Source organism: Sciurus vulgaris (genome assembly GCF_902686455.1).
Source record: "Sciurus vulgaris genome assembly, chromosome: 6".
Classification (NCBI taxonomy): Eukaryota; Metazoa; Chordata; class Mammalia; order Rodentia; family Sciuridae; genus Sciurus; species Sciurus vulgaris.
The window spans coordinates 104,875,654-104,900,688 of record NC_136466.1 but is presented as its reverse complement, the minus strand read 5'-3'; the positions used below and the strand labels follow the sequence as shown (position 1 = coordinate 104,900,688).

At 37.9% G+C, this 25,035-nt stretch overlaps 1 protein-coding gene across 2 annotated transcripts in view; it reads left to right on the top strand.

Moving 5' to 3' along the window:
- Window positions 1-25,035, top strand: part of RASGRF2 (Ras protein specific guanine nucleotide releasing factor 2) — a 268,468-nt gene that overhangs the window by 113,710 nt on the left and 129,723 nt on the right. For both annotated transcript variants that reach the window (XM_079145547.1, XM_079145546.1), the window contains exons 8-13: window positions 202-311; window positions 1,063-1,181; window positions 6,742-6,902; window positions 7,792-7,858; window positions 8,369-8,505; window positions 24,215-24,297. In XM_079145547.1, coding sequence (XP_079001673.1) covers window positions 202-311; window positions 1,063-1,181; window positions 6,742-6,902; window positions 7,792-7,858; window positions 8,369-8,505; window positions 24,215-24,297 — 677 coding nt within the window. The remainder of the gene's footprint in view (window positions 1-201; window positions 312-1,062; window positions 1,182-6,741; window positions 6,903-7,791; window positions 7,859-8,368; window positions 8,506-24,214; window positions 24,298-25,035) is intronic.

Below are 25,035 nucleotides of genomic sequence, written 5' to 3'. Positions count from 1 at the left end.
CTTGTGAAGTTTTTTTTTTTTGGTGTGTGTTAAATTTGAAACATAGTTCATTTTATATGTGTTTCTTTAAAAAACTATTTGTAAAATAATCAAAACTGTAAGAGTAGCAATGAGTTTTTCAGAGTAATGATGGCACTGTAGAGAATGTCTCTATGTCACCCATCCTGACCTCATGCTCACACTGGCCTTATTTGCATTTAGATCCCCCGGTATATCATCACACTGCATGAACTTCTGGCCCACACACCCCATGAGCATGTGGAGAGGAAGAGCCTGGAGTTTGCTAAATCAAAACTCGAGGAACTGTCCAGGTATGCAGAGAACTTACAGTAAAGGCTTGAGATGGGAAAGCAATGAGGGAGTCTTCTGCGAATCCAGGAACAAGGAGCCCAAAATCCAACATCTCAGATTCACTTAAAGTTTAATGCGATCCTGTGAGATAATACTGAATCATCATTGACATTAATTTTAACCAAGAAAAAAAATATATCTTTGGAAAAACTTTTATAGCATGTGAATTTATGTAATTAAGGTTAGGCGTATTTTGGTTTAAGTTTGGAAATGTTCACATTTTTTTCATCATAATAGAAAAGTAACTTTCAGTTGCATTTTGTATTCAGATTTAACAAAAAGCCAGAGAATGTACAGTTCATTCTCTAGTAGCTTTTTGTCATTACAGGCATTTATTTATATCTGTGTTCCTTTGACTTATAAGGGATAGATGGTATAAGGGTCTCCAATGTACGCATGTCTAGGAAATGACACTAATTTCAATGAGCTGTTGATAAAATAGTATGTTGCTTTTCAGTTCCTTTCAAAGCAAGTATTCCAAGGATGCTCACAATCACTGACCCACTTCCGTCTCCAATCTTCATGCACAATGGTCTTGCTTTGGGTCACAACCCGCTGAAGCCTAGAGGTCCAATCTTCTTGCCCCATAGCCCCAGTTACATCAATGCAAATTAAAAACCGAGCTTCTCAGGTGCAGGCTCATCTTTGCTTATTCATGTGCAAGGGCACTTGCTGATGTCTTACTGCCACCCTGTCTGCTGTGTCTGACAGGGTGATGCACGATGAAGTAAGTGACACTGAAAACATAAGGAAAAATCTCGCCATCGAAAGAATGATAGTAGAGGGCTGTGACATTTTGCTGGACACCAGCCAAACTTTCATCCGCCAAGGTAAGTCCTTGTGAAACAGGCCCATGACTTACGTCTGTCACAGTGTCTCTGGCAGATCCAGGGATGCATTCTGGAGCAGGTCTGGCTTAGCTGTGTGAATGGTGCAGTTCCCACAGGACACCCTTGTGGCCTTGACCGAGGCTGTGGTTGAGGCCCACCTCTGTGCTGTTTCTTTTCAGGGGCCATGAAACACAGCAACACAATAATAGTAAAGCACCAGTGGGACAGTAAGTTACACTCTGACTGGACTCTCCTCCTCAGTGGACCGGACATTCTCTACAGCTCCAAGGAGGACAGGTCGGTCTGGCCAATTGGAGTGGCAATGCCAGGTGGTGACGATATCCAGGCAAAAGCCCAAGAGAAACTTGCATTCCTCAAAGCCCTTTCACATAAGAGTGGGGATAATGTCCGAAGTGAAAACAGCTGTCTCTTGTTCCCATTTTTCATCAGCACTTCTGGATCAGCCCCACATGATATCATTTGATTCAACTGGTAACTCCAGTTACCAGATGGAATCTGTCCTGACTGACCCCGACCATGCTTTGGCAATTGCGAAGCTGTCCGTGTATGCGGAGTGTACTTTGTGTCATCACCTGGTAAATTAAGCTTTTGAAGAGTTGAAGATATTTGTGCCAGAAGCTGTGGAGAAGCAACAACCGGACAATGCACATCCTCCTCAGCTCTTATTTCAAAGTGCAAGAAGTCAACCCCATCTGTTATTTTAAGTGCTTAGGTATTTGCAGGGAGGGGTGCAGTGGATTTGAACAATCAACACAGTATCTTGCACACATTTACAATTGTGAATTTTGCGAGGGAGTGGAGCATAAGTTTGGAGACTGAATTCATCATAAAGGCAGCTTCTGGTTATGATGTGCCAATATCATTTGAAGATAGTAGCATTGCCATTGCCTACCATAATGTGCTGCTTGAAATCTTTTATTTTACCTCATCAAACTGGATCTTGTGCTGTGCACATTAATTTTGGTACAGAATACTTTAAAAGTTTAACGCATGCCATTCTATTTTCCATTATTTATTTATAAGGAGAGAAAATACACATATGTTAAGGTTGGTAGCATATTTGGGGAAATGATTCCTTCTCCCATTTTTGGCTTTGGATACTAGGTTTTCTTTAAATCAGAGTGGAATACACTGCTGAGAACGTCAGGTCTTTGCAATTCCCCTTCTATTCCTGTGCATGGTCTGTGCCCTGTATTGGCTTCTGCCTGCTCAGCACTTGCCATCTCTGTGCCTTCATTTGTGCTGTTCCCAGTCTGGGGCCAGGAAAACCCTGATCCATCTCTTTTGTGCCTATGAAAAGCCTGCTTGTCTGACCAGGCTCAGGTCAGATACCTCTAAGGCGCCTTTTGATGTCCTCTTCCTCCCCACTCTCCAGTTACCTCCGCTCAGCCTTCCTCTTCCTTTCCAAGGCCCTTTGTTGATGGTGCATGTTTTGTCTTTTTGTGTCTGGGTACTGTTTGCATGCCTCTTCCAGGAGCTCTAAGCTTTAAAGGGCAGCACTTATGAACTTTTTCTGCCTTGCCTTGTCTAGTATGATGCTTTACAGGATAGCAACCAAGAAAATGGGTGAATTGTAATTGTGATTGTAAGATATTTTATGTATTTCTTTGTATTTGGAGTCACCGAAAATGCCTACTAATTGACATGTGCTTTATAATATGCAAGAAAGGAAACAAAAGTTTCTGTTACCAGCATACAATTTCTGAAAAGACTTTTGATTGAATGAAATTATTACCCATATATATTTGATATATTTCTAAAAACTTGACTGTATTGGTGTGAATTTGAAAAAGTACCTACCAATAGTGAAAAATGCTGAAAGATCTAATATATTGAATAAGTCATATCATTTTCCCTTGTACTTGGAGAAAAAGCTGTCCTGCAGCACTTCTCCCTTGAAGTCATGTCCATGTTCTTTATTTCTTGTTGTGTACCACATATTTAAGGTACTTCTGTCAGTTATTACTATTTGTGATGTTATCATTGTATTGATGTTGATATGATGATTTGCCTTTCAGTAGTATTTTTCCACAATTTGACCTACTTATTCTGTTTAGGAATTATTCAATAAAGATGGTTTCTGAATATCAGTCCTTAATCTCAAAGTAGAAAGTCGTCAATTACAGTTTGGAAAGAGTGTACTGATTTACTTTGGTTGCTCTTGTTATCATTTTTTCTAAATACTTTTAACAGGCTTTAAAGCCCATCAGGGTATTTTTTTAGATTTGCTATGCTTTAAAATTTCACGGGACTCTATTTTATGTGAAGCAGACTACAATTTCTTTGATGGTGTAGTATTTGTGTTCATTCTAGCATGTGTGTTTGCACATGTATGTGTGTACTTTCAACCTTCTGACAATTTTTATTCTAAGGAGTAGAAAACATAAGTAATCCAGGTCCTCTGAATTTACTTTCTGAACTCTAAATTTTGTTGAATAAATGTATAAATATCTGAGGCAATAAGATGAAGATGGTACAGGTCAAATCCTATCTCCCTCACTTCCTTGCTGTGTGATATTGGGCAATTTACTTAACCTCTCTTTGCCTCTGTTTCTGCTCCTTAAATTGGAGTTAATGGTAGCATCTATCTTTTAGGACTGTTGTGGATATAAAATGAGCTAATGTTCACAAAAGCTCCTAGACTAGTGCCTGTGAGATTATGACATTCACTTTAAAAACTAAGATCCAAATTCTGGAATGAGTTTCTATTTCTAACAACATGAAATATATATATGAATATTTGTTAGAAGATAAAGGCACTCTAAATTGACATTTTGTACAAACCCATTATGCATTGTAAACATTGTCTTGTGGACATACCAATCAGGAAAATTAAATAAAGGTGACAATACGTAGTGAAATATTTTAAGAAGGAGACATGGACTGGTCTAGCACTTCAGTCATTCCCAAACTCTATATTATGTGCTTTCTACATACCAGTGTATTTTGGACTTGTAGCACAGGGTCTAGAAATAATTACATCTTCTCAAGTGCCTAATCCAATAACCTGGAAACTGCTCTTCATTATTTTATTTTTTTTCACTCCTGAGTGGAATGAAGAATAAGGGTATTAATCAGTCTAGAGGCCATTGCCCAGGAATTCAGTGATTGAAATAACAGATTGTTGTAAGTTGACCCCAATTAGATAGACTGATGATCAGCATGCTCAGAACCAGGCCATAGCAATAGTTTGTTACTGAGGAATTACAGATTTTTTTCTCTTATTAATTTATATTAACTAGAGAGAAATATTTTCTTTAATTCTTATGAGTGTGTTGAAATATCATGTCAAACCTAAAATGAAATGTGAAAAAACTACTTAAAATGCTGTTTTCCAAACATTTTATTTTATACACCAAACTGTTGAAATTTCTGTTTTTAATTCAGATGTGTAGATTTGTGTCCACACCTAATGCACATATTCTCCTACTTGGGTGTGAGGTGAGTAGTTATAGATTAAGCGTATCAATGTATGGTTACCAAGGAAACATTTATTTTTCTACTTCAGAACTGAAATTCACATAATTGCTAATATATGAGCTAACAGTGTGTTGTCATTTCTGACTTAGAAAATCACTAAATTGCTAGAAGCATTTATCAATGAACACATAATTACTGATATTTCACAGACTTGATTATAACCTTACTGAAAATGACTCCCCAACCTCTCTGTCCACCAAGACATCTGTCCAAGCTTCAGTCTTGCACAGCCCTAACTGTTCTCCCTGGATGATAAATGACCACTAAAGCCAACACCTACTGTCTGTTCCCATCCCTTCCCTTTACAATTTTTAGTTTTTATGTTGTCAAATTCATCTTCTGCGTATGCCCCTTACTTAGGTGTGACCTTAGGAGAGCTACTTAGTCTCAGGCCTCAGTTTCTGTAAAATGTGTGTGTGTGTTTGCATGTGGAGGGTGGGATGGGTGGAGGGATGAAACCATGTTCTCTGAAAGTCCTGCTGTGATTTTGATTCCATCCCCCAATGTGCCAAGAGCACAATGCCGTTTTGCTGCCATTACTTGCTCGTCCATTTTCCTACCCTTCCTGCCTTCTGTTCTCTCCATTGCTTCTCTACTTTTCAAATTTAATCCCTTGCTGCCTGAGCTGTCTGCAGTTTTCTCCCACCTACCTCACCTCCTTCATTCACTTTCCCCTTGCCCAATCCTTTCACTGGAGTCAGGTCTTCTCCTCACCCTTTGATTCTCAATCCCACTCCCTCTCCCAGAACTGGTACCTTGCTATTCTTTAGGCCCAGAATAGCTGCCTACTCTCTGTCTATCAAGCATCCCACCTAAACACTTACCTAAATAGATGGTGTAAGATCAGGGCATGGAAATGTAGGCCCTTTATCACCTTATGCATTTTTGCATCTCTGTTAAAAGTTAGATGCACTTTAGAATATTTATATGTGAATATGAAGATTTTGTGACTCACAATCATAATTTTATTATATTAGGTATGTATATTCTTTATGAAAAAAATTTTAGTGGCTTTTTTCCACATGTAGAAGTAATCCGAGCTCATTTAAAAAGTCAAGAAACCCAGAAAAAGTAAAAGAGGAAAACAAGGTTGCTCGCAATCTCCTCACTGTTAATATATGAGAGTTGAATATGCATTTTATTGTTCTTATGAGGCTGATATGAGCCTATGTAGTGCTGCATTTGGGGTGGGTAGTGAATTAAACAATAGAATAATACAACCAGCTCAGGGGATTTCAGAAATCAGAACCAAGTTGTTTGCAAGAAGCTTGCTTGGCTTTTTTGAGTTAATATTTAATTTGGACTGGAATATGTTTAGAGTGAGGGAGGTTGTTTTTAGAGTGTAATCTAGAAATAATCAGAGGTAATCTCAGTATTACATAAAGTCCATGCACAACTTCTCACATTGAGTGGAAGAGAGCTGTGCTCACAGGAGTGCCCTGGGTGGAGATTTTTATGTGGTTTATTTTCTATTTAGATTCCACAAAGAATTTTTATCACACATAATTTAAATGCAGCTTGAAATATCTGCCCTTTAAAACAGTCCTTTACTAAATTGCACTGAAATATCTAATTTATGTATTTTTATAATATATATGCTTTCTGTTTTTAAAATACAAGGTAAACTACATAATATGCTCTTTACTTTCAGAAACTCAGAAAGAACAATTTCCATCATACTATTTTATTACCACATGTAATTGTATAATTTGTATGCTCTTAGTAAGAATAAATTGACTGGGATCAGATCACCAAGGAGAGAGAGCAGAAGTGCCTTGTTCTTTGAATTCAATTTGACCTTCTTTCAAATGTATGTTCTAGTTTATAAATGAAGAATCAAGTTTTGAGTGTTTCACAAAAGTATCAGAAGCAGTTAAACCCATAAGATACAATGCATTATTTCTTCTTCTCAGTGTGTAGGAGACTTAATTGTTCTGATGGTGCATTAAATATATCCTTGGTATCTTGGGAAACAGGCCCTTGTATTTATTGCCAAGAGCATGGTCCTCACCTGACAGAATTTTAATTGCTGTGTATTCTTCACTTTTGTAATCACCAGGTTCTCTTATACAAGTACCTTCCGTTGAGCGGGGGAAACTTAGTAAAGTTCGCCTGGGTTCACTGTCTTTGAAAAAGGAAGGAGAGAGACAGTGCTTCTTATTTACAAAACACTTTTTAATTTGTACAAGAAGTTCAGGAGGAAAACTGCATCTGCTTAAGGTATGGGCTTTCTGTGAATATTCCATTTATGTTCCTAGCACTTCAGAGGTGTTGAGGTTAACTCTAGTGTGACTTTCCCATGCCTCCTATTATCATAAAACAGATTGTCATGACAACATACAGAGGGATGTACAGTTCACAACTGACACTTACTTTGTTGACATTTGAATTCAAAGTAATAGAAATTTATTTTAGTATGCAGTATCATAAAGAAGTAAAAAAACCTGGATAAAATTATTAGTGACTGCTGAGCTACAAAAATCTTTTTAAATCACTCATTTGAAGTACTCATGTAATATTTACTGACCTCTATTTTATCTTCCTATGGGCCAAGAGTCAGCAAACTATGACCTGCAACTTGCTGCCTGTTTTTGTGAACAGTTTTATTGGAACACAACCACACTTGTTTGCTTACTTATCACCTATGACTGCTTTCATGCTAACGTGGTAGATTTAAGTAGCTGTGATAGGAATGATATGGCTTGCAAAGCCTAAAATATTTGCTATCTGGGCCTTTATAGGAAAAGTTTGTCTATTTATACTTTCTGATATTATTGCTTAAAAATATTATTCAACACTATGATGATGTGTGGTGAGTTCAGCCCATTCTGAGCAGTAGTTACTCTCTGAAGTCCTTATAGTGCTATCTGGTCTCCCATAGATGAAATCACTAAATTTTATAAATACTGATAGCAAGAGTGGAACTGAGGGGAGACAGACTAAAATGAGTTCTATTCATTTGACATTTCTAAGTTTAATTTTGGACTCCAATGAAACATTGTTTGTGATACTCTCTTCTGTGGCAACTTGAAAGTAAGGTTTACAAGTCAGAGATTTCCAGCCTTTGCAAGACCTTCAGCCTCTTAAGGACAAATTGGTTTGTTTCCAGACAGGTGGGGTCCTCTCTCTCATAGAATGTACGTTGATTGAAGAGCCTGATGCAAGTGATGATGACTGTAAGTTGAATCTATTATTTAAAATTATGTTAAGATAAAAAATAAAGTGCTGTGTTTTTAAATCTTCTATGGTTAAAAGGAACTGCCTAGGAAAGCACAGGAGATGCTGAGGATAAACCCCCTAAAATCATTTACCTGTTGAATCATTTAATCTGTGAGCATTTTTAAACCATCTTCCAGAATTGATAAAATTCTATTAAAATTGTCTCATGATAGTGACTCTTCAGGCAGAGAAGAAAGATGAGTTGAACTAAAGTGTTGGATTTCTTTCTACACATTATGAAACTAAACATGAAATAAGGAGACTGGGATCCTAGTCTCCAGTAACCTGCAGTCCTCAACTTCCTCATCTGCATATTAGCTTCCTAAGGCCCCATGTCTGTGAAGCAATTTTCTGGCTAAAATGAGCTTTGGGATCTGAATGCACATGGATCATATTAATTGAACTGTATAAAAACAACTATTGCTCATATTTTGTAATCATAATTGTTTGATTTCCACATGTTGAAGCCAAAGGTTCTGGGCACATGTTTGGACACCTGGATTTTAAGATAGTGGTAGAACCTCCTGATGCGGCCTCTTTCACTGTGGTCTTGTTAGCACCTTCACGCCAGGAGAAAGCTGCCTGGATGAGTGACATCAGTCAGGTAAGCAAGTAGCTTTTGCTACAATTTCTTTTTTTAATCATATTTTAATCAGAATTTCTTTTTTTAATCATCACAATATATACATGTGATGAGAATTTTAAGCATTATTTTCTTTTTATTAAAAATTAACTGGTAGCTGCTGTGGTCAGTACTGTCCTCCACTATGTATCTTGGTAGGCTGTTGGTGTTTTTTTTTTTTCTTTCTTTCTTTTTTTTGCTTCTTCTTAAAGTCAACGTTTACCTGAAACATAGTAAATGCATTTTAGTTCCTGGGTATTTCGTAGCAGCTGCAACTATAACCACCGCAATGATAAGTGTTGAATTGTCCTGTTAGTAATAAATTCTCCAATGTCTTGCTTATTTGCTTCTGATGTAGGAAAATGGTGAGAAGTTCAAAAACAGCCAACAAGGGCTGAGGTGAGAAATCTCAAACTAGAATCAAAAGAGATGCTGTAGTATTAAATGTGAAAATGAACTCCTGTAGTTCATGTAGAAAACTTAGGGAGCAAAATTGCCTGCCTTTCCTAGATCAGCTAAACCTAGTAAGGGACTTTATTCAGGCAATGGTATCCTTTGGAAATGTGTCAAAACTGGTCACGATTGGAAACCCAAATTCAAACTCCACTTGGATTTCTGCTCTATTTGCTAAGATGGGGGAAAGTGATTCTATGTGAGGAAAGTTCTAAAATCAAGCTTGAGCATTGGTGAGTGCCTGTAGTCCCGGCTACAGGGAGGCTGAGGCAGGAGGATTGCTTGAGCCCAGGCGTTTGCACCCAGCCCATAACAGAGTGAGACTCTGTCTCTCTGAAATAATAAAGCAGTGAGTAAACTCTCAAAGTTGTTAACTCAAAAAGATCAAGTCTAATAGAAAAGGTACACATTGTAGGTTTCATTGCCTTTTTTTTTTTTCTAAAGAGCTCTAGTAATTTATATATAAAACTGAGGTAGAGAGGTACTGTATTATAGTTTTTCAGCTACCTAATTTAAGGAAATTTTCTTTTTATTGGTGCATTATAATTATTCATAATAGTGGGATTTTTTACTACATACTCACATATTCACACAATATAACATTATAATCAGGCCAATTTTGTTTCCTAGTACTTCCCCTTTTTTTTCCCCTCTTATCTCCCCTGTCCCCTTCCTTTATTCCACTGGTTTCTCTTCTATTTTCATGATATGCCTCCCTTGCCATCCACTTGCTTTTTCCCTTTTTTTCTCTCTACTGTCCATATATAAAAGAAAACACACAACCTTGACTTTCTGAATTTGGCTTTTTTTGCTTAACATGATGTTCTCAAGTTTCATCCATTTTCCTGCAAATGACATAATTTCATTCATCTTTATGGCTGAATTAAACTGCATTTATATATATATAGATATATATACATACGCATATATGCACATATATACACACACACATATATACAGATATGTATATATGTGTGTGTGTATATATGTATATATATATATATATATACACACACACACATATGTATGGATTAAGAAAATATGATATCCATTCATCCCTCGAAGGACACCTAGGCTGGTTCCATAATTTTGCCTATTGTGAATTGTGCTGCTATTAACATGGGTATGGAGGTATTGCTAGAGTATGCTGACTTAAATTCTTCAGGCTAAATACTGAGGAGCTGGGTCATATGGTTGTTTCATTTTTTTTTTTTTTTTGAGTGATTGAAAACTGAGGGGGAAATAGAGAATCAATGACAATAATTATTTTTATTTGTTAAAAAAGTTTTATCATTCTAATCTCCTTTCACCCTTACTATGGGAATCTGAAGGCAAACAGAAAATTATTAGTCCCATTTCGCAAATGAGAAATTTGAAGTTTGGAAATAGTTGTCAGAAGCTATACAACTGCATTGATACAGGACTCAGATTTAACATAGGGCTTCTTTTTAGTACTTTAAACATCCTATGTAAGGATATCTTATGTGGAATTTTTATTTAATAACCCTATGACTGCTTTGATGATGAATAAATAGAAGTCATTACTTTTCTGGCTGACAAAGGAATGAAATATGGGATCTTTCATAATTTTTCATGCATAATTATATCCTTTTGATAATTTATTAATACTTTTATTAGCTCTACATTGCATGATATGAACTTAATTAATAGTTCATTAAGTCTCTCCGTATTTGTGATGCATCTTTTACCTAATGAGACTCTGGATCATTCACTGATTTAAAGAAAGATACCCAAAGTTTTATCTGCCACAAGTATCCAAATAAGTCCTTCTTTCTACTTAGACTGCACTTTGAGGCAGAAGTGTTCAACTTCCTCCTTATTTCCCCAAGTCGCAAATGTTGCCTAGCCGAGAGAGAGAGAGAGAGAGAGAGAGAGAGAGAGAGAGAGAGAGAGAGAGAGCCACATTTTATCTGCAATTGGCAGAAACTAGCGGAAAGTTGTACCTTTTTGATCAACAGTGATATCATTCCATGAAATTTCTATCTTCAATGGAGCCTTGACATTTTGTGGCTTTGATTCTTGGGGTTTTTAAGCACTTTACCACTGAGCCGCAACCCCAGCCCTGATTCTTGTGGTTTTTTCACTTAACAAATGTATGCAGTGAAACAATGTGCCAGGTAGTATTCAAGTACTTATGATGTATCATGAGCAAAACAGATGACAACAATAGAAGAAAATTCTCTGACCTTGTGTAGCTTACAGTCTAGTGTGGGAAGACCGAAAAAAAAAAAAAAAAAAAAAAAACAGACAATAAATGTACTAAATGAGTACACACTGTCAGTGATAGGGTAGGTAAGGACTGGTCTCCTGGAGGTAGTGTGGCTTGGTACAGTTCTAACATGGTGCCATCTCATTCTGAAAGGATGTTTAAGCCAAGCATGTAGTAGATGTTGGGGATACCATGTGGACATAGGAATGACTTTTCTGGAAAGTCATTCCAAAAAATAGAAGCAGTGATTTCAAGAGCTGAAAGCAGAAGAATGATGCATATTGTGAGGGGTACTTGAGAGCCAGCATGGCTGAATTGGAGCATGTGAGAGGGAGAATAGAAATAGTCAAAGAGGTAGCAGGGGCCAGATCATGATATCTTCTAGCCATTGAAAGGCTTTTGCTTCTCCTCTGAGTCAGATGAAAGCATCCCATACAACATCCTGTACATTCAGAGATATTCTACCACTGAACTACATTTTCATCCCTTTCTGTATTTTGAGACAGGATTTCACTAAGTCACTGAGGCTGACCTCAAACTTGCAATCCTCCTCAGCCTCTGGAGTGTCTGGGATTACAGGTGTGCAGCCACCATGCCTGGCCTGATTAGGTTTTAAAAGGACCACTTTAACTGTGAAGGCAATTGTAGCCTGTGAGGGGAGCAAGATTAGAAGCAGGAGGCAGGGAGTGAGAAGCCTACTGCAGTCATCCAGAGAGAGATTTGAAAGCTCAGATGGGCATGGCAGAAGTGAGCTGAAGATAAGGGTTTTGGTTCTGGATCCATTTTGAAGGTAGAACCAGCAGGATTTGACTGTGGATTAGATCTGGGACAAGAGAGAGAAGGAAGAGTAAAAGATGACACCAGAGTTTTTGGACTGAGCAACTGCAAGACTGAAATTGTCATAAATCAAGATGGGAAAGTTGCTGGGGAATGAGATCGGGGGTGAAAATCCGTTTATTTTTGGATATGTTGAGTTTGAGGAGTTTATTAGACAATCAAACTGAGTTGTTAAATAAGTAGTGCAACAAAGAAGCTAATGTTTAGGGTAGTGGGAGACTTCTCATCATTCAGGTGGTATTTAAAACTGTGAGATGAGATCACTAAGGATGGAAGTATAGGTAGAAATGAGAAGAGGACCAGGAACTGAGAGAGGGGTCGGAAGAACAGCAGAGGGAACCAAGAAAGAGCCACCAGGACAGTAGGAGGACAGCCAGGGAGGGGTGTTGTCATGGAATCCAAGGGAAGACCGTGTGTTGAGAAAAGAGTGGTCACATATCAATTTCCGCTGAAGGCTAGGTAGGGTGACCAACGTTCTGGGACACTTGGATTTTGCTGGTGTGGGGTCTGCATGGAGGGGTGGTAGGGGCAGAATGATCTCCTATTGGTTGAGCCCAGCTTGCTGCCCAGAGGCCTGCATCTCAGCTGACTTGGTCCTCTGCTTAAGGCATTTTCGTATTATGGGGGGAATTGCAAATATATTCATGAAATTTGTAAGCCTCTCAAGTATATCTTTGGACACATTTATTATTAATAAGATGAGCCTACTGAATGCTTGAAAATGTACTGTTTAATATTTTATTGTGCATATGGAAAAATAAGGACACAAAAGTGAACTAGAAATATTCCCCACACCAGCATACTGAAATGTTTACCAAAGTGTTTTCCATAGGCAGCCTATTTTAGTGGGGGTTTTGTTTAAATGCAGGCTCCTGAACCCATATTCCAAATGCCATTCTAAACTTCCTAGGTTTACAAACTCCTTAGATCACTTTTGCACAATTGAATTAAAGAACTTCTGCCCAAAAGAATAGTTTCCACCTTTAAGGCTCTCAAAATACTTCCATAAAGAAATAATTTTATAGTGTGACTCTCAGTGTATACATACATCATTTCAACTTTTTTTTACCTCATTTACTTGTTTTTGCATTCCCACAAACTTCTTCGCAATGGTTTCTCTAATAGCTATATATACCTGTGCCTGCATGTAAATGTGTGAATATACATGTACACATATAATATAGTCTACATGTTAATTTACCACTTTCATAGCTTTTTCCAAATACCTGAGCATTGAACTATGAGCTGTTCCCAGGTTTTAGAGTCAATATATAATGTGGTGCTAAACATCTTTGTGCAGGAGTTTTTCTCCCTTTCAAGGTCCCTTGGTATACACATTCCCCAAAGAGTATAGGGTTGGTATAGAGGGCATGATCACATCCATGATTTCATGATTCAAGATTTAACAGTACTACAATACTCATCTAACACATCATTTCACTACCTCATCAATTAGGTATCTATGTTATTTTCTTTCATGTCCTGTCAAAGCTGAATTGTGTCACATTTATCACATTTTCTTATTTAATGGAAAAATGGTTTTGCCTTCTGCTAGTTTTAATTTACATTTCTGTAATTATGAAATTAACATTTTTACTATTTCTATTTCTTTTCTATTTATACAGATGAATATCAATTCATTAGAACTATTTGTCTAGACCAGGGAAATGAACAGTTTCTTTCAATTTTAATTTATGAATATGTTCTCCATTATTTTATTTAAAAAATTTTTATCCCTTTAAATTTATCTGAATCTTAACTTTGGTATTGTACTGTATTAAACTAATTACACCTGGTTCAGTTTTTTAAAAACTATTTTTAGTTGTAGATGGATACATTACCTTTATTTTATTTTTACGTGGTGCTGAGAATTGAACCCAATGCCTCACATGTGCTAGGTAAGCACTCTACCACTGAGCCGCAACCCCAGCCCCACACCTGATTCTTCTTTAAGACAATGAAGTTGTTCCTGAGTATTGATACAATACCACTTTCACATAAGGAACCCTGCAAAATTTAACACTTCTGACTTTGCGCTCTCTCTCTCTCTCTCTCTCTCTCTCTCTCTAATTTTAAGAAGGAACAATAACTTGAATGATTAATTACCACTTTAGTTACATCAGTAAGGCCATAATTAACTGTTGGCACCTCCAACAAAACATGCAGATGGATAATGGTCTCAACCAATAGTTCTCTCCCTTTTCATCTATTTATAGGGAAAGATCAGAGGCTGACCATTGATTTCAACACAGTGCATTCATTTGCCCTTGTCTTACCATCATAAATAACAGTGCGTTAAACAGATTTTGCTATAATTATGAGTATTAACTAAAATGTAGAGTTAAAATTCACCCCTAAATTTCTTGGTTTGGGCAGGAATTCTATATTTTGTGCCAAAATTTAGACCTGTGTAGACAAATTTGTAGCACATTGGACTTTCTTTCTCCCTTAAAATAGCTGCTCAATAGGGAATTTTCTACTTTAACATAAAAATGGTGAATTAGAAGAAAAATTGAATCTTAAGTTTTCTTCTTATTACCTAGAGGTATTGAGAAGGCAAAAAAATATGGTGTCATAGTGGACCACTGACCTTTGGACAGGTACTCCTTAAGCAAGACTCTTGAATACCTGTTCAGGAGAAGTCATTCTCAACACTTCTCCAAGGACCACTTCCAGTAAAATCACCTGAGGTTTTTGTGAACACATGTATTCTCAGATCTAGCATGGTTATTAAAAACTGAACTATACTATCCATGACTTGGGAATTGGCTTTTATTATGCAATTAATTTTAAGGTTTATTATAATTAATGTAAAATAACATAATATGACATTAAATATGTCTCACACCCTGCTTGTTTTATATTTCTTCTTAACTCAGTGAACTGTGTTCATTTCCCCAGGACTTCATCATTTCTACCCAACAACCAAGATACATGTTTATGTAATCATGAACATGACCATCCTTTGGTATCCTTGGGAAATTGGCTTCAGGATACCCTGGGTACCAAAATCTGAGGGTGCTCAAGTTCCTTATGTAAGATGGTATTGTGTTTACATATGACCTACACACAGCTTTCTGTATACTTTAAATGATCCTTAGATCACTTAAGGATGTAAATGCTGTGTACATAATTTTTATACTGTATTGTTTATAGATCAATGATAAGAAAGAAAGGTATGTTTATGTTTCATACAAATACAATATTTTTACCTGAATATTTCCTGTTCACAGTTGGTTGAAATATGGATGCCAAACCTAGGAATACAGAGAACTAATCACATCTTCCACTATAAGTATACTTATATACAATTTGCATATATGAATTCTATTGTAGTTTAGCTTTATTCTAGAATGACATCCTTTCTTCAGTGAAGCTTTATTCAGTGTCCCAAATGGACATGAGATAAAAGAAGAATACTCTGGTTGAAATAGAGTTGGTGGACCCAGAGCCTAGGAACCTATTTTTTTTCGTGCTGCACTGTACTTGAAACCTGTCTGGGGCAAAGGCACATATTAAAAAACCACTCCTCTATTACAGTATCATGTATTATCTATCTATTCATCCATCCATTCATCTATCCATCCATCTCTCCTTCCCACAGATGAATTAGAGTTTGTGTGCCAGGTTTCAAAGATCTTTTTACATAACAAAAATATGACTTATCATTATAAGGTTTTATGGGCTTTGGTTCAGATTGCTGTATATTTAGTTCTCCTGAAACTTGAATGGGGGAATTTCTCTTTATTCCTATTGAAAATAATTTTGATGCTTTACACAATGAATTAGATTTGTGAATGAGACTCAACACTGGATATTAGATGTATAAAAATGGTCCCATAAATCTCTCTCTTTCTCTGGAGATAAAAAATTAATCTTAAGTTCCAGTTCTGGCAGTGGGGACAGTTAAGCAGATTTAGGTCTTCTGAAACTACAAAAATAGAAATGTTTAACACAGAATCAGTAAAATAAAAAAATTTAATACATAAGTAATATTTACCAGTAGGAAGGGATTCTCTAGATACCAGAAACTAGGGAACTTAAAGCCAAATCAGAAAGGTTGTACGTCAAAGACTTAGAGACCTGGGAATCATTTTAGGTTGGAAATTGGCCCCATGCCCTCAGAGTATTATGTATAAAAAGGGCAGGAGACAGCCTTGGGTCCATTAAAGTAATTGAGAACGTCCATTTAAAGCCTGACATTGGAGGGCTTTTCTTGAGAGTGAAATAAGAACTTTAAATTCTACACTTTGGCCCCAGAAAAGAAATAAGGGTGTTTGTCTTTGTCTTGAGTTCTGAATTTTTAAAAATCTCCTTTTAAAAAATGAATGTATCGCCTTCCCATGCATTTGAAATTCAGATTTACAATATTCATATGGTGTGAAAATTTCAAACAGAGAAACTACTATAAAAAGAACTTTCGACTGTTGAAATCTCAAGAAACTTGTAGAAGCAAACAAAAATCCACTCCACTGGGAATGCTTCTGCACACCAGGGCTCATGACAAGCTTAAACAGAAACTCAAAAGTCCTATCATGAGCAGGAGTCAGCAGACACAGGGAACAGATGAATTAGCACTGTTAAGAACTTCAGATAATAGGATGATGACTTCTAGAAGATTGTAGAATAAGAATGCTTAAAATATAATAACATATGAAAGAAAGGAACTAAGAAAGGAAAAAGCAAACCATAAGGAAAGCGTCCATCACCGTGTAGAAAGGACAAGGCTAATCTGTCAAAGAAACAAATAGAAAATCTAGAAATGGTAGCAGGGCCTGGTGGCTCACTCCTGTAATCCGCCTGCTTGGGAAGGGCAGGAGGATTATAAATTCAAGGCCAGCCCAGGCCACTTTGAAACCCTATCTCAAAATAAAATTAAGAAAGGCTGGCAGTGTATCTCAGAACTAGAACACCCCTGGGTTCAATCTCCAGGTTCAAAAAGAGAGAGTATGTGTAAGGGGAATGGAGCTCTATAGCTTGGTGCTAGTTTCACGCATAAAGCCCTAGGTTCAACTCGCAGCATTGAAAAAATCTAAAAATGGAAACTGTAGACATTAATATTACAAATTCATTGGAAATTCATTAAAAACAGTGGACCAGTCACAGCTGATGAGAAGATTAACAAGTAGGCAATAGGTTTATAAGGAAATTACCTAGAATACAGCAAAGAGAGATAAAGAGATGGTAAATATGAAAAGGAGATTCAGGCATAGAGAGTAGAGTTAGAAGGTCCAACATACATCTAACAGGAATGCCAGAAAGAAAGAGTTGAGAGAAGAGAGAAGATGCAATCTTCAAAATTAAAATGAGTAGGAATTTTCAAAATGAATGAAAAATGAACCCTCATATTGAAGAAAACTATAGAATTCCAGGCTGCATATACTCAAATAAAACCTCCTCTAGATACATGGAGGTGAAGCTATAGAAGACCAAATACAAAAAGAAAAATCTTAAAAGGTACAAAGACATTACCTGTGAAAAATTAATAGAAAGGTAGAAACTTTTTCACAAGGAGAAACCTGGCGGCATAGTCATTATATCTCTGAAAGAGCAGAAAAATGGAAATCTCTTGAATGTGTATGTATAACATTGACTGAATAAATTGTAATATGCATGTCTAAATGTATGTTTAAATATGTTGGGGTCTTTAGCCACCTTGCTCTTCTCAACCAGCGACAAGGGAAGGGAGCACTCCCCAACAAGGCCAGACTGGGAAAGGTAGGGCCAACTGACCTCCCGCACCCAGCCCTCCGGGCGGAGGACAATCAGACGCTAAGGGAGTCGAGTCACAGCAGGAACTCCTTTATTGAGGAAGTCACACAGCTTTTATGTAGGGTGGAGGCTAGGCGGGAACCAATCAGCTTAAAAGTCAGCAAGGTATGGGGGGGAGGGTTCACGCAGGTGAGAGTCCCATAGGACTATATGGCAAGCGCGAGCTGATCACATTTGCAGAACTGTTGTTAACCAATCCCTGACGGTGGTCAATTTATCATCATTAACTTTTGAAACTGCCTTTGAGGCCTTGGTCTTGCTCACCCGCCAGGGAGTAAGGAATCAGCCTGAGTTAGTTAACGTGTCATTAGTCCCAACATAAATAGGTATGTTTAATAGGTATGTTTAAGTCATCAGCTATATAGTAGTTAAAATGATGAGTGATGATACAGATTAAATATGAATAGATCACAAAGCAGTGTTGGGTTACAAAACACAAACATCTGTGTAACAAAAACATTTTTTTTTTTATACTGGGGATTTATCTCAGGGATGCTTTACCACTGAACTATATCCCTAATCCTTTTTATTTACTTTTCTTTAAATTTTGAGACAGGGCCTCGCTGAGTTGCTGAGGCTGGCCTCAAACTTGCAATCTTCCTGCCTCAGCCTCCTGACTTGCTGGATATGACAGGCATGTGTTGCCATGCTGGCAATTTTAAAAAATTAAATAACATTGTATATTGCAATAGGCAAATACATATACAGTAAAATAAAAGAAAGAGTTAAGGAAGGATGAAAGGATACTATCAGCTTCAGGGTAGTGGTTATTTCTGTGTTGGAAAGAGCATAGTGGCATAACATAACAGGCTTTTAGCTGTGTTAGTAGTGTTTTTATATCTTTAGTTGTGTTAGTAGTGTTTTTATGTCTTTTGAAGAAATAGGTTGATCTATAGCAAGTATGGCCAAGTGTTAATAGTAGCTATGTCTGTGTTACTGGAATATGGATGCCTCATTTTTTCTGTATATTTGAATTATTTCATAACTAAACACACAAACATTGAAATGTAAAACAAGTCTACATTAATTTCTTTTTGTCTATACCTCTTAATTTCCAAATTATGAATCCCTACATTCATGAAGGGAGAGAGGTAAGGAAAAAAAACCAAGACCTCCTCTATTCTATTTCTTAGATGAATAGTGATTTTTACAAAATAAATATCTTAATAGGATAAAACCCCTTCATTACTCATCTTTTTGTGGTAGTTAATTTTTTGATGTTAAGTGTTATTTTCCCTTTTCAATACTCTTTTATGCGATTACGTTTTAAAAGAAACTGTTATTTCAACTGAAGAAGCACTCTAATGTGTATTCATATTAGGTGTAAAAAGAAAGAATGAATTATTTTTTCTTTGCTCTCTCAAATTTCATGCAGTATTCTGCTTGAGCTGTTTCCATGAAATGTTGTGTTTGATCAAAAATATCTCCTTGTGTCTCTTCTGTTTGTCCTCAGCAAAGCTTTCCCAGTCCTGAAGTCACTGAGCTCTGCATGGGCACAGCACTAGGTGAAGGAGGAAAGAGGAAATACTTGATTCTTGTGTCAAGGATAGAGAAGAAGGGTGGGTTTTGGCTTTGTGGAGTGGGCTCATCTCTCGACTCTTGGCACTTGGCATCATGGCTGCTGTGGTTGCTATGGAAGCAAACTGTTTCCTGGGTAATCGAACAGGACAGACTGGTCTTGAGACCCCCTTCCTCTTGGTTCCCTCTTTCAGGAAGCAAGAGCTGGTCCTTGTCTGGTTTCCAGGAGGCAGGTGGGCAAGGTCAGATTGCAGAGAATTGTCTCAAGATACCCCATATCTTGAGACATATGTGGATCCATAGCTTTGGTGACTTTAGGAATGATCTGCCTTCTCTTTCTGTGACTTGGTACATGAGGTATGAAGTACCCTTCAAAGTCATATCCAGGGATGTATTTACTGAGTTTTCAGATTCAGTACTCACTCAGTTTCTACGATCCCTAGGGGATCTGAAACCCTAAGAAATAAGAGTTAAACCTGTTTCCATGCTTCTGTTGGGGATGAGGCGTTCTTTGTGATCTAATCTCTGCCTCCAGCCACCTCCTGTGCCCACCCTTTCTTCACCTGGGCTTCATTTGAACAGGCTGTTTGTCTCTTTGGAGCCGTGTGGGAACTCTGGGCTGTGTGGTCTCCGCAGGTTCTCACCTCTGTTCTTGCTTGTGTAGTTGCCCTAGGACTGTTTGTGATTATGCCATTGGCTTTGAACATTAAGGGGAATTGAAGGAACATTGTCTCACCAAACACCACCTCTCCACTTATCCATTTTCTGTGTACATTGCCCAAGTGGCACCCTCATTGTGTCCTGGAGACACTGAGGGTAGAAAGAAGTTGAAGGCGTAGCCGGGAAGGTCCTGGGGTGAAGTATCCCTTCCTCCATTCCCTGTCTATATACAACCTCTTTTCCCATAAAACCTTTTCCTCCATTACCCAACCATACTGCATAGCTTCATAAGAACAGAAATGTTAGTCTACTTTTTTTCCCACTCGGAATAGAAAAGTGAATTCGAAATGACTTCCTTTATTTATCTTCAAAGCTCCTTCATACATTCTTCCCCCCACCGATCTCCCCACACTAACTCAGTGTCTGTCACAGAAGTCCTTAATAAATGCAAATGTAAGACAATATCTTCTGCCATATCATGAGTGCATCCTCTTGGTGCTTTTGAGAATTCAAAACATAGACTGGTTTTGGTTAAACTGTGTCATTCAAAAGACAGCTGGCCATATTTTATTACTTTTAAGTATATTACTTTCTGAAAAATTTAAAATTGCCTTAGAGCAGTGGCCATCTTTGGTTTTTACCTTTTCCCACCTTCTCTTGGTTTTATTCAGTAACTCATCAGTTTTTGTTATTTCTTTCTTCAAAGTATTCATCTCTACCTCTTCCTCTTTATTCCCATGATCTGCCTCATGGGAAGCATTTATTGACTCAGAATATCGCTCTGAGAATCCAAATTCCTCCCCTTTTCCAATGACTATCTCCACAACATCATAGAGCTTTCAAAATCAAACAGGTGTTTAGAAACTCTCAGTGTCTTCCCGTCTTCCAAATTCCAGATTCTCTTTCTCAGAGCCACCCCCTTTTTTTTTTTTTAAAGATTTTTAGTTATAGATGGACACAACACTTTATCTATTTATTTTTATGTGGTGCTGAGGCTTGAACCCAGTGCCTTGCACATGGTAGGAAGCACTCTGCCACGGAGCTACAACCCCAGCCCTCCCATGCTCTCTCTCCATGATAGACTCAGGCACCAGCCTCATCTCTTCTGTCTGTTCCCACTGTACAGGGGGTCACTGATGTATGTTTTCTTCAGGCCCTGACTGAGTGCTCTCACCTAGAGGTGGTGTGGCCTTTTTTCAGACCTGAGGATACCCATCTCCTGGCATCTTGGCTCACTGGTGGAAAACTGACTACATGATTGTACTTTCAGGACTTTGGGGAGAATATCATTTCCAACGTCCTGCTCTCAAGACTTCCATGAACTAGGAGAAGTGAAGCATCCTTTATCCAGGCTGCAGAAGACAGTGTGGGCCCTTTTCTGGAGAGTATGAAACCTGTCCTTAGAACCAGACCAGCTGAGGAAGGATTGGGCTCTGGATCACATTCTCTGGAGCCCACCACTAGGGATATTCATTTGGAATTTCACATGACAAGAAATGTTGAGGGAGGTTACAAAAGTGGTTTTGGTGAATCTTGTAGTTACTTTAAAGACATTATTGAGGACCTTGTTTACCACATTACTGAATATTTTCTTTTCTGAAAATTTTATTTCTCTATTTTTATGTGGTGCTGAGGATGGAACCCAGTGCCTCACACTCACTAGGCAAGTGCTCCAGCACTGAGTCACAACCCCATCTCTGAATATTTTCTTTATGAGAATCTGTGAGATTTTTTTCCCTCTGGTCTCAGACTTGGATTAATTGAACTTCTGCTGAACTGTGAATCTGGTAGCTAATCATGTATTCCTCTTTGTGTTGCCTGCCCCATAGGCTGGCTAATTTTGAGGCCCACTTATACTAAGTGTTCCCAACATAAAGAATGTGTGTGGCTCTAGTCCAGGCTTCATCCTACTGTTTTCCAGATTCCCTGTGATCTCACCTATCTTGACATTTGTCTTATTATATGTGTTTTTGTGGGAATAAGATGGGGTATAAATTCACGTATAAGCACATCTAATCAAATTAATTAATTAATTAATTAATTAATTTTAGAGGTGCTAGGAATTGAAACCAGGGCTTTGCATATGCTGGACAAGTGCTCTACTGTTGGGGGCTGTGCCATGTTGGCAGCGCCGGGATGGCGCCTGATCACATCGGCAGCAAGGAGGTTAATTGACATAAACACACTCAGGTGATTTTCTTGTCCACCGCACACAATGTATGCGCATGTGTTCTCGAGCACTAATTGCCTGCTCGGAGCGTCTCGCCTAATCTTTGCGTAAGAGGCGTGGCCCTGCTCTCCACGTCCTGGAGGTGATATAAGCATAGGCGGAGCGAGACAGAGACACAGCAGCCATTAGAAGCAGCCAGAGGGAAAAACACGCTACAACAGCCATTAGCAGAAGAAAAGCAGTAGCAGAAGACACGCGGCGCGGCAGTAGCCAGAGAAGAAGACACGCCACAGCAGCCATTAGCAGAAAAGCAGGAGAAGAAGGACACACGTGTGGCAGCAGCCAGAGGGAAAAACATGCGGCAGTGGCTAGTGGGGACATACACAACAGCAGCCATTAGCAGAAAAGCCAGAAGAAAGAACACAGCAGCGAGTAGGGGCAGTGGCGGAAGGCAGATCGTGGAACGGAGAAAAGCCTGTCTTTCTTTCAGAGTTACTCTCTTAAGCAAAGTTTCTTTCTCTCTGATAAGCGGGGTCTCTCTCTCTCTCCTCTCAAAGCAAGTGAACCTCATTTCCTCTATCCTCTATAAACAAGCAAGAAAGCAGTGCATAAAGAGAAAGATAGAAGTGCTTCAGTTTCCACTCCACCACCCATAAGACCCGTGCAAGTTGTTGCTGCAGGCGGTGACAAATATCCATGGATTTTGGAACCACAAAGAGCCAGGGACGCTCTGCCACTGGGCTACCTCTCCATTCCTTTTTATTTTGAAACAGGTTCTCAATAAGCTGCCCAGGCTGACCTTGAACTTGAGATCTTACTGCTTCAGCCTCCTGAGTAGGCTGGATTACAGAGTTCACCACCATGCTCATCATCATATGCTCATTGTATGGTTATAAATAACCATAATTATTTATATAAAAACATAACTCAAAATTATTTCTAGAGACTGTAGTTTAAGGAAATATATTAAAGGGAACTTTAAAATATTTGATTCTATCCTTTATACCTAGTAGTTTTGAAACACTAGCATAAGATATGAGGAAAATAAATTTTAAGGAAAAGTAAATATCAAAATGGTTACTTGACTAAAGAAACTGACAAGACAGGGAACCCCAGTGATATTCTAGTACACACTTACTCTTTTTTTGGACATTAGATAGAATGTCCTGAAATCAGGACCTACATGAGGTAACATTGCAATCAGCTTCTTTGTACCACTGAATTGCAATCACAAAGCACTACATGGTATCCTAGTGACTAGAAGCAATTTCTCATTTTAAAAATTGTTTACATTTTTTTTTTCATTTTCCTATTTTGTTCAAAGGGAATATTTAGAATTCAAAACAAATCCTCCTCTAACTCAAAGTTATCACAGAGGAAAATTATAAAATTGATTGGGCATAGATATAAAGAAGACAGAAAATTAGCAAAAGTTCCTGATTTTTCCCCTTAGAAAAAAGATGTTACAAGGCTTTAAGCATGCCAGAAACAGTAGAAATTACACACTGCCCCCCTCACCAACCCAACATGGTGCCAATAGAAACTGCTAGACAAACTAGAAAAATGTGGTAATTTATTGGCAAAAAGATACCTGAGAAGTGGGCACAGAGCTGGCTGGTGAGACAAGATGACTTCCATCCAAGGAAGGCACCATTTCTAATCTGACTACTCCATACTTTGATGGCAGAAAGTGAATTTAGCAGAAACCATCACAATCCATCAGAAGGTATAAACTGCCCAAGTCATTTTGGAATTACCAGAGACTTGTTATGATGTGACATTATGGTCAGAACTGTTGGGAAACACACTGAGAAAATATAGCTCTTGCACCTATTCACAGTATTTATCAGGCATTTGGTTGATGCTTGGCTTTGGTATATGGATATTGAATCTGTTGATCAATGTGTAATAATTACCTGCTATTGCTGCTGCTGGTGTGTGTGTGTGTGTGTGTGTGTGACATATACAGGTGAGAAAATTGTACTTCTGAAAATGTAAGATCTGTTTAGATTTTCATGTGGGTTTTAATTGCCTATTTTTTAATTTCACAGTGTGTGGACAATATACGATGTAATGGTTTAATGACTATAGTGTTTGAAGAAAATTCCAAAGTTACTGTGCCACATATGATTAAGTAAGTACAATAATCTTTTCCCTCACATTTTAATCAAGATTGAATTGGCAGAGAATGTAAAACTTTGAATAAAATAGTCGTTTCACTAGGATTCTGCTTCTTATCGAGAATGTTTCCTGACAGTCATGTGATAATTTATGTTATGCCATTATAAATAGTAAGGAAGGCTAGCAAAATGGTTTTTCAGATTTGTAGTTTATTGGCTTACAGCACAGAAAAATTGTTTTTCATACTGTTACATAGTCCTTCCTTCAGGACAAAATCCTATCAAAATGTTCAAGTTTAATATAAAATATCAAAGTAATGACAGCCAGATGTGTCTAAGGTCAGAGGGTAGACCAAGGTGTGGCTGACTTACATGGCATCCCCCAAATGGGCAGGAATCATATTATTCAGGTTTGGCTGAGGAGATACATTTAGACTTCCAACACACCTCCTATAAATCAAATGACTTGGCCATGGTACCTTCTGCCCTTGCCTATATCTGCTTTGGCCCAGAGGCTATTGGCATTGGGTGCCATCCTACTCTGTAAGTGTCTCTGCAAAGCAAATCCTATATCTTAAAGGAATCCCTAAGAACACTATAGTTTAAACTGAGAAGTTACATCAATAACTATGTGCTAGAAATCTTTGTAGTAACATTTTTGACTCCATATACTATTTTGTTTTCAAATTCAGAAACTGTTTTTGGGAGTATTTCGAAGAGGACCAAATTGTTCCTTACTCTCATTTTTGTGA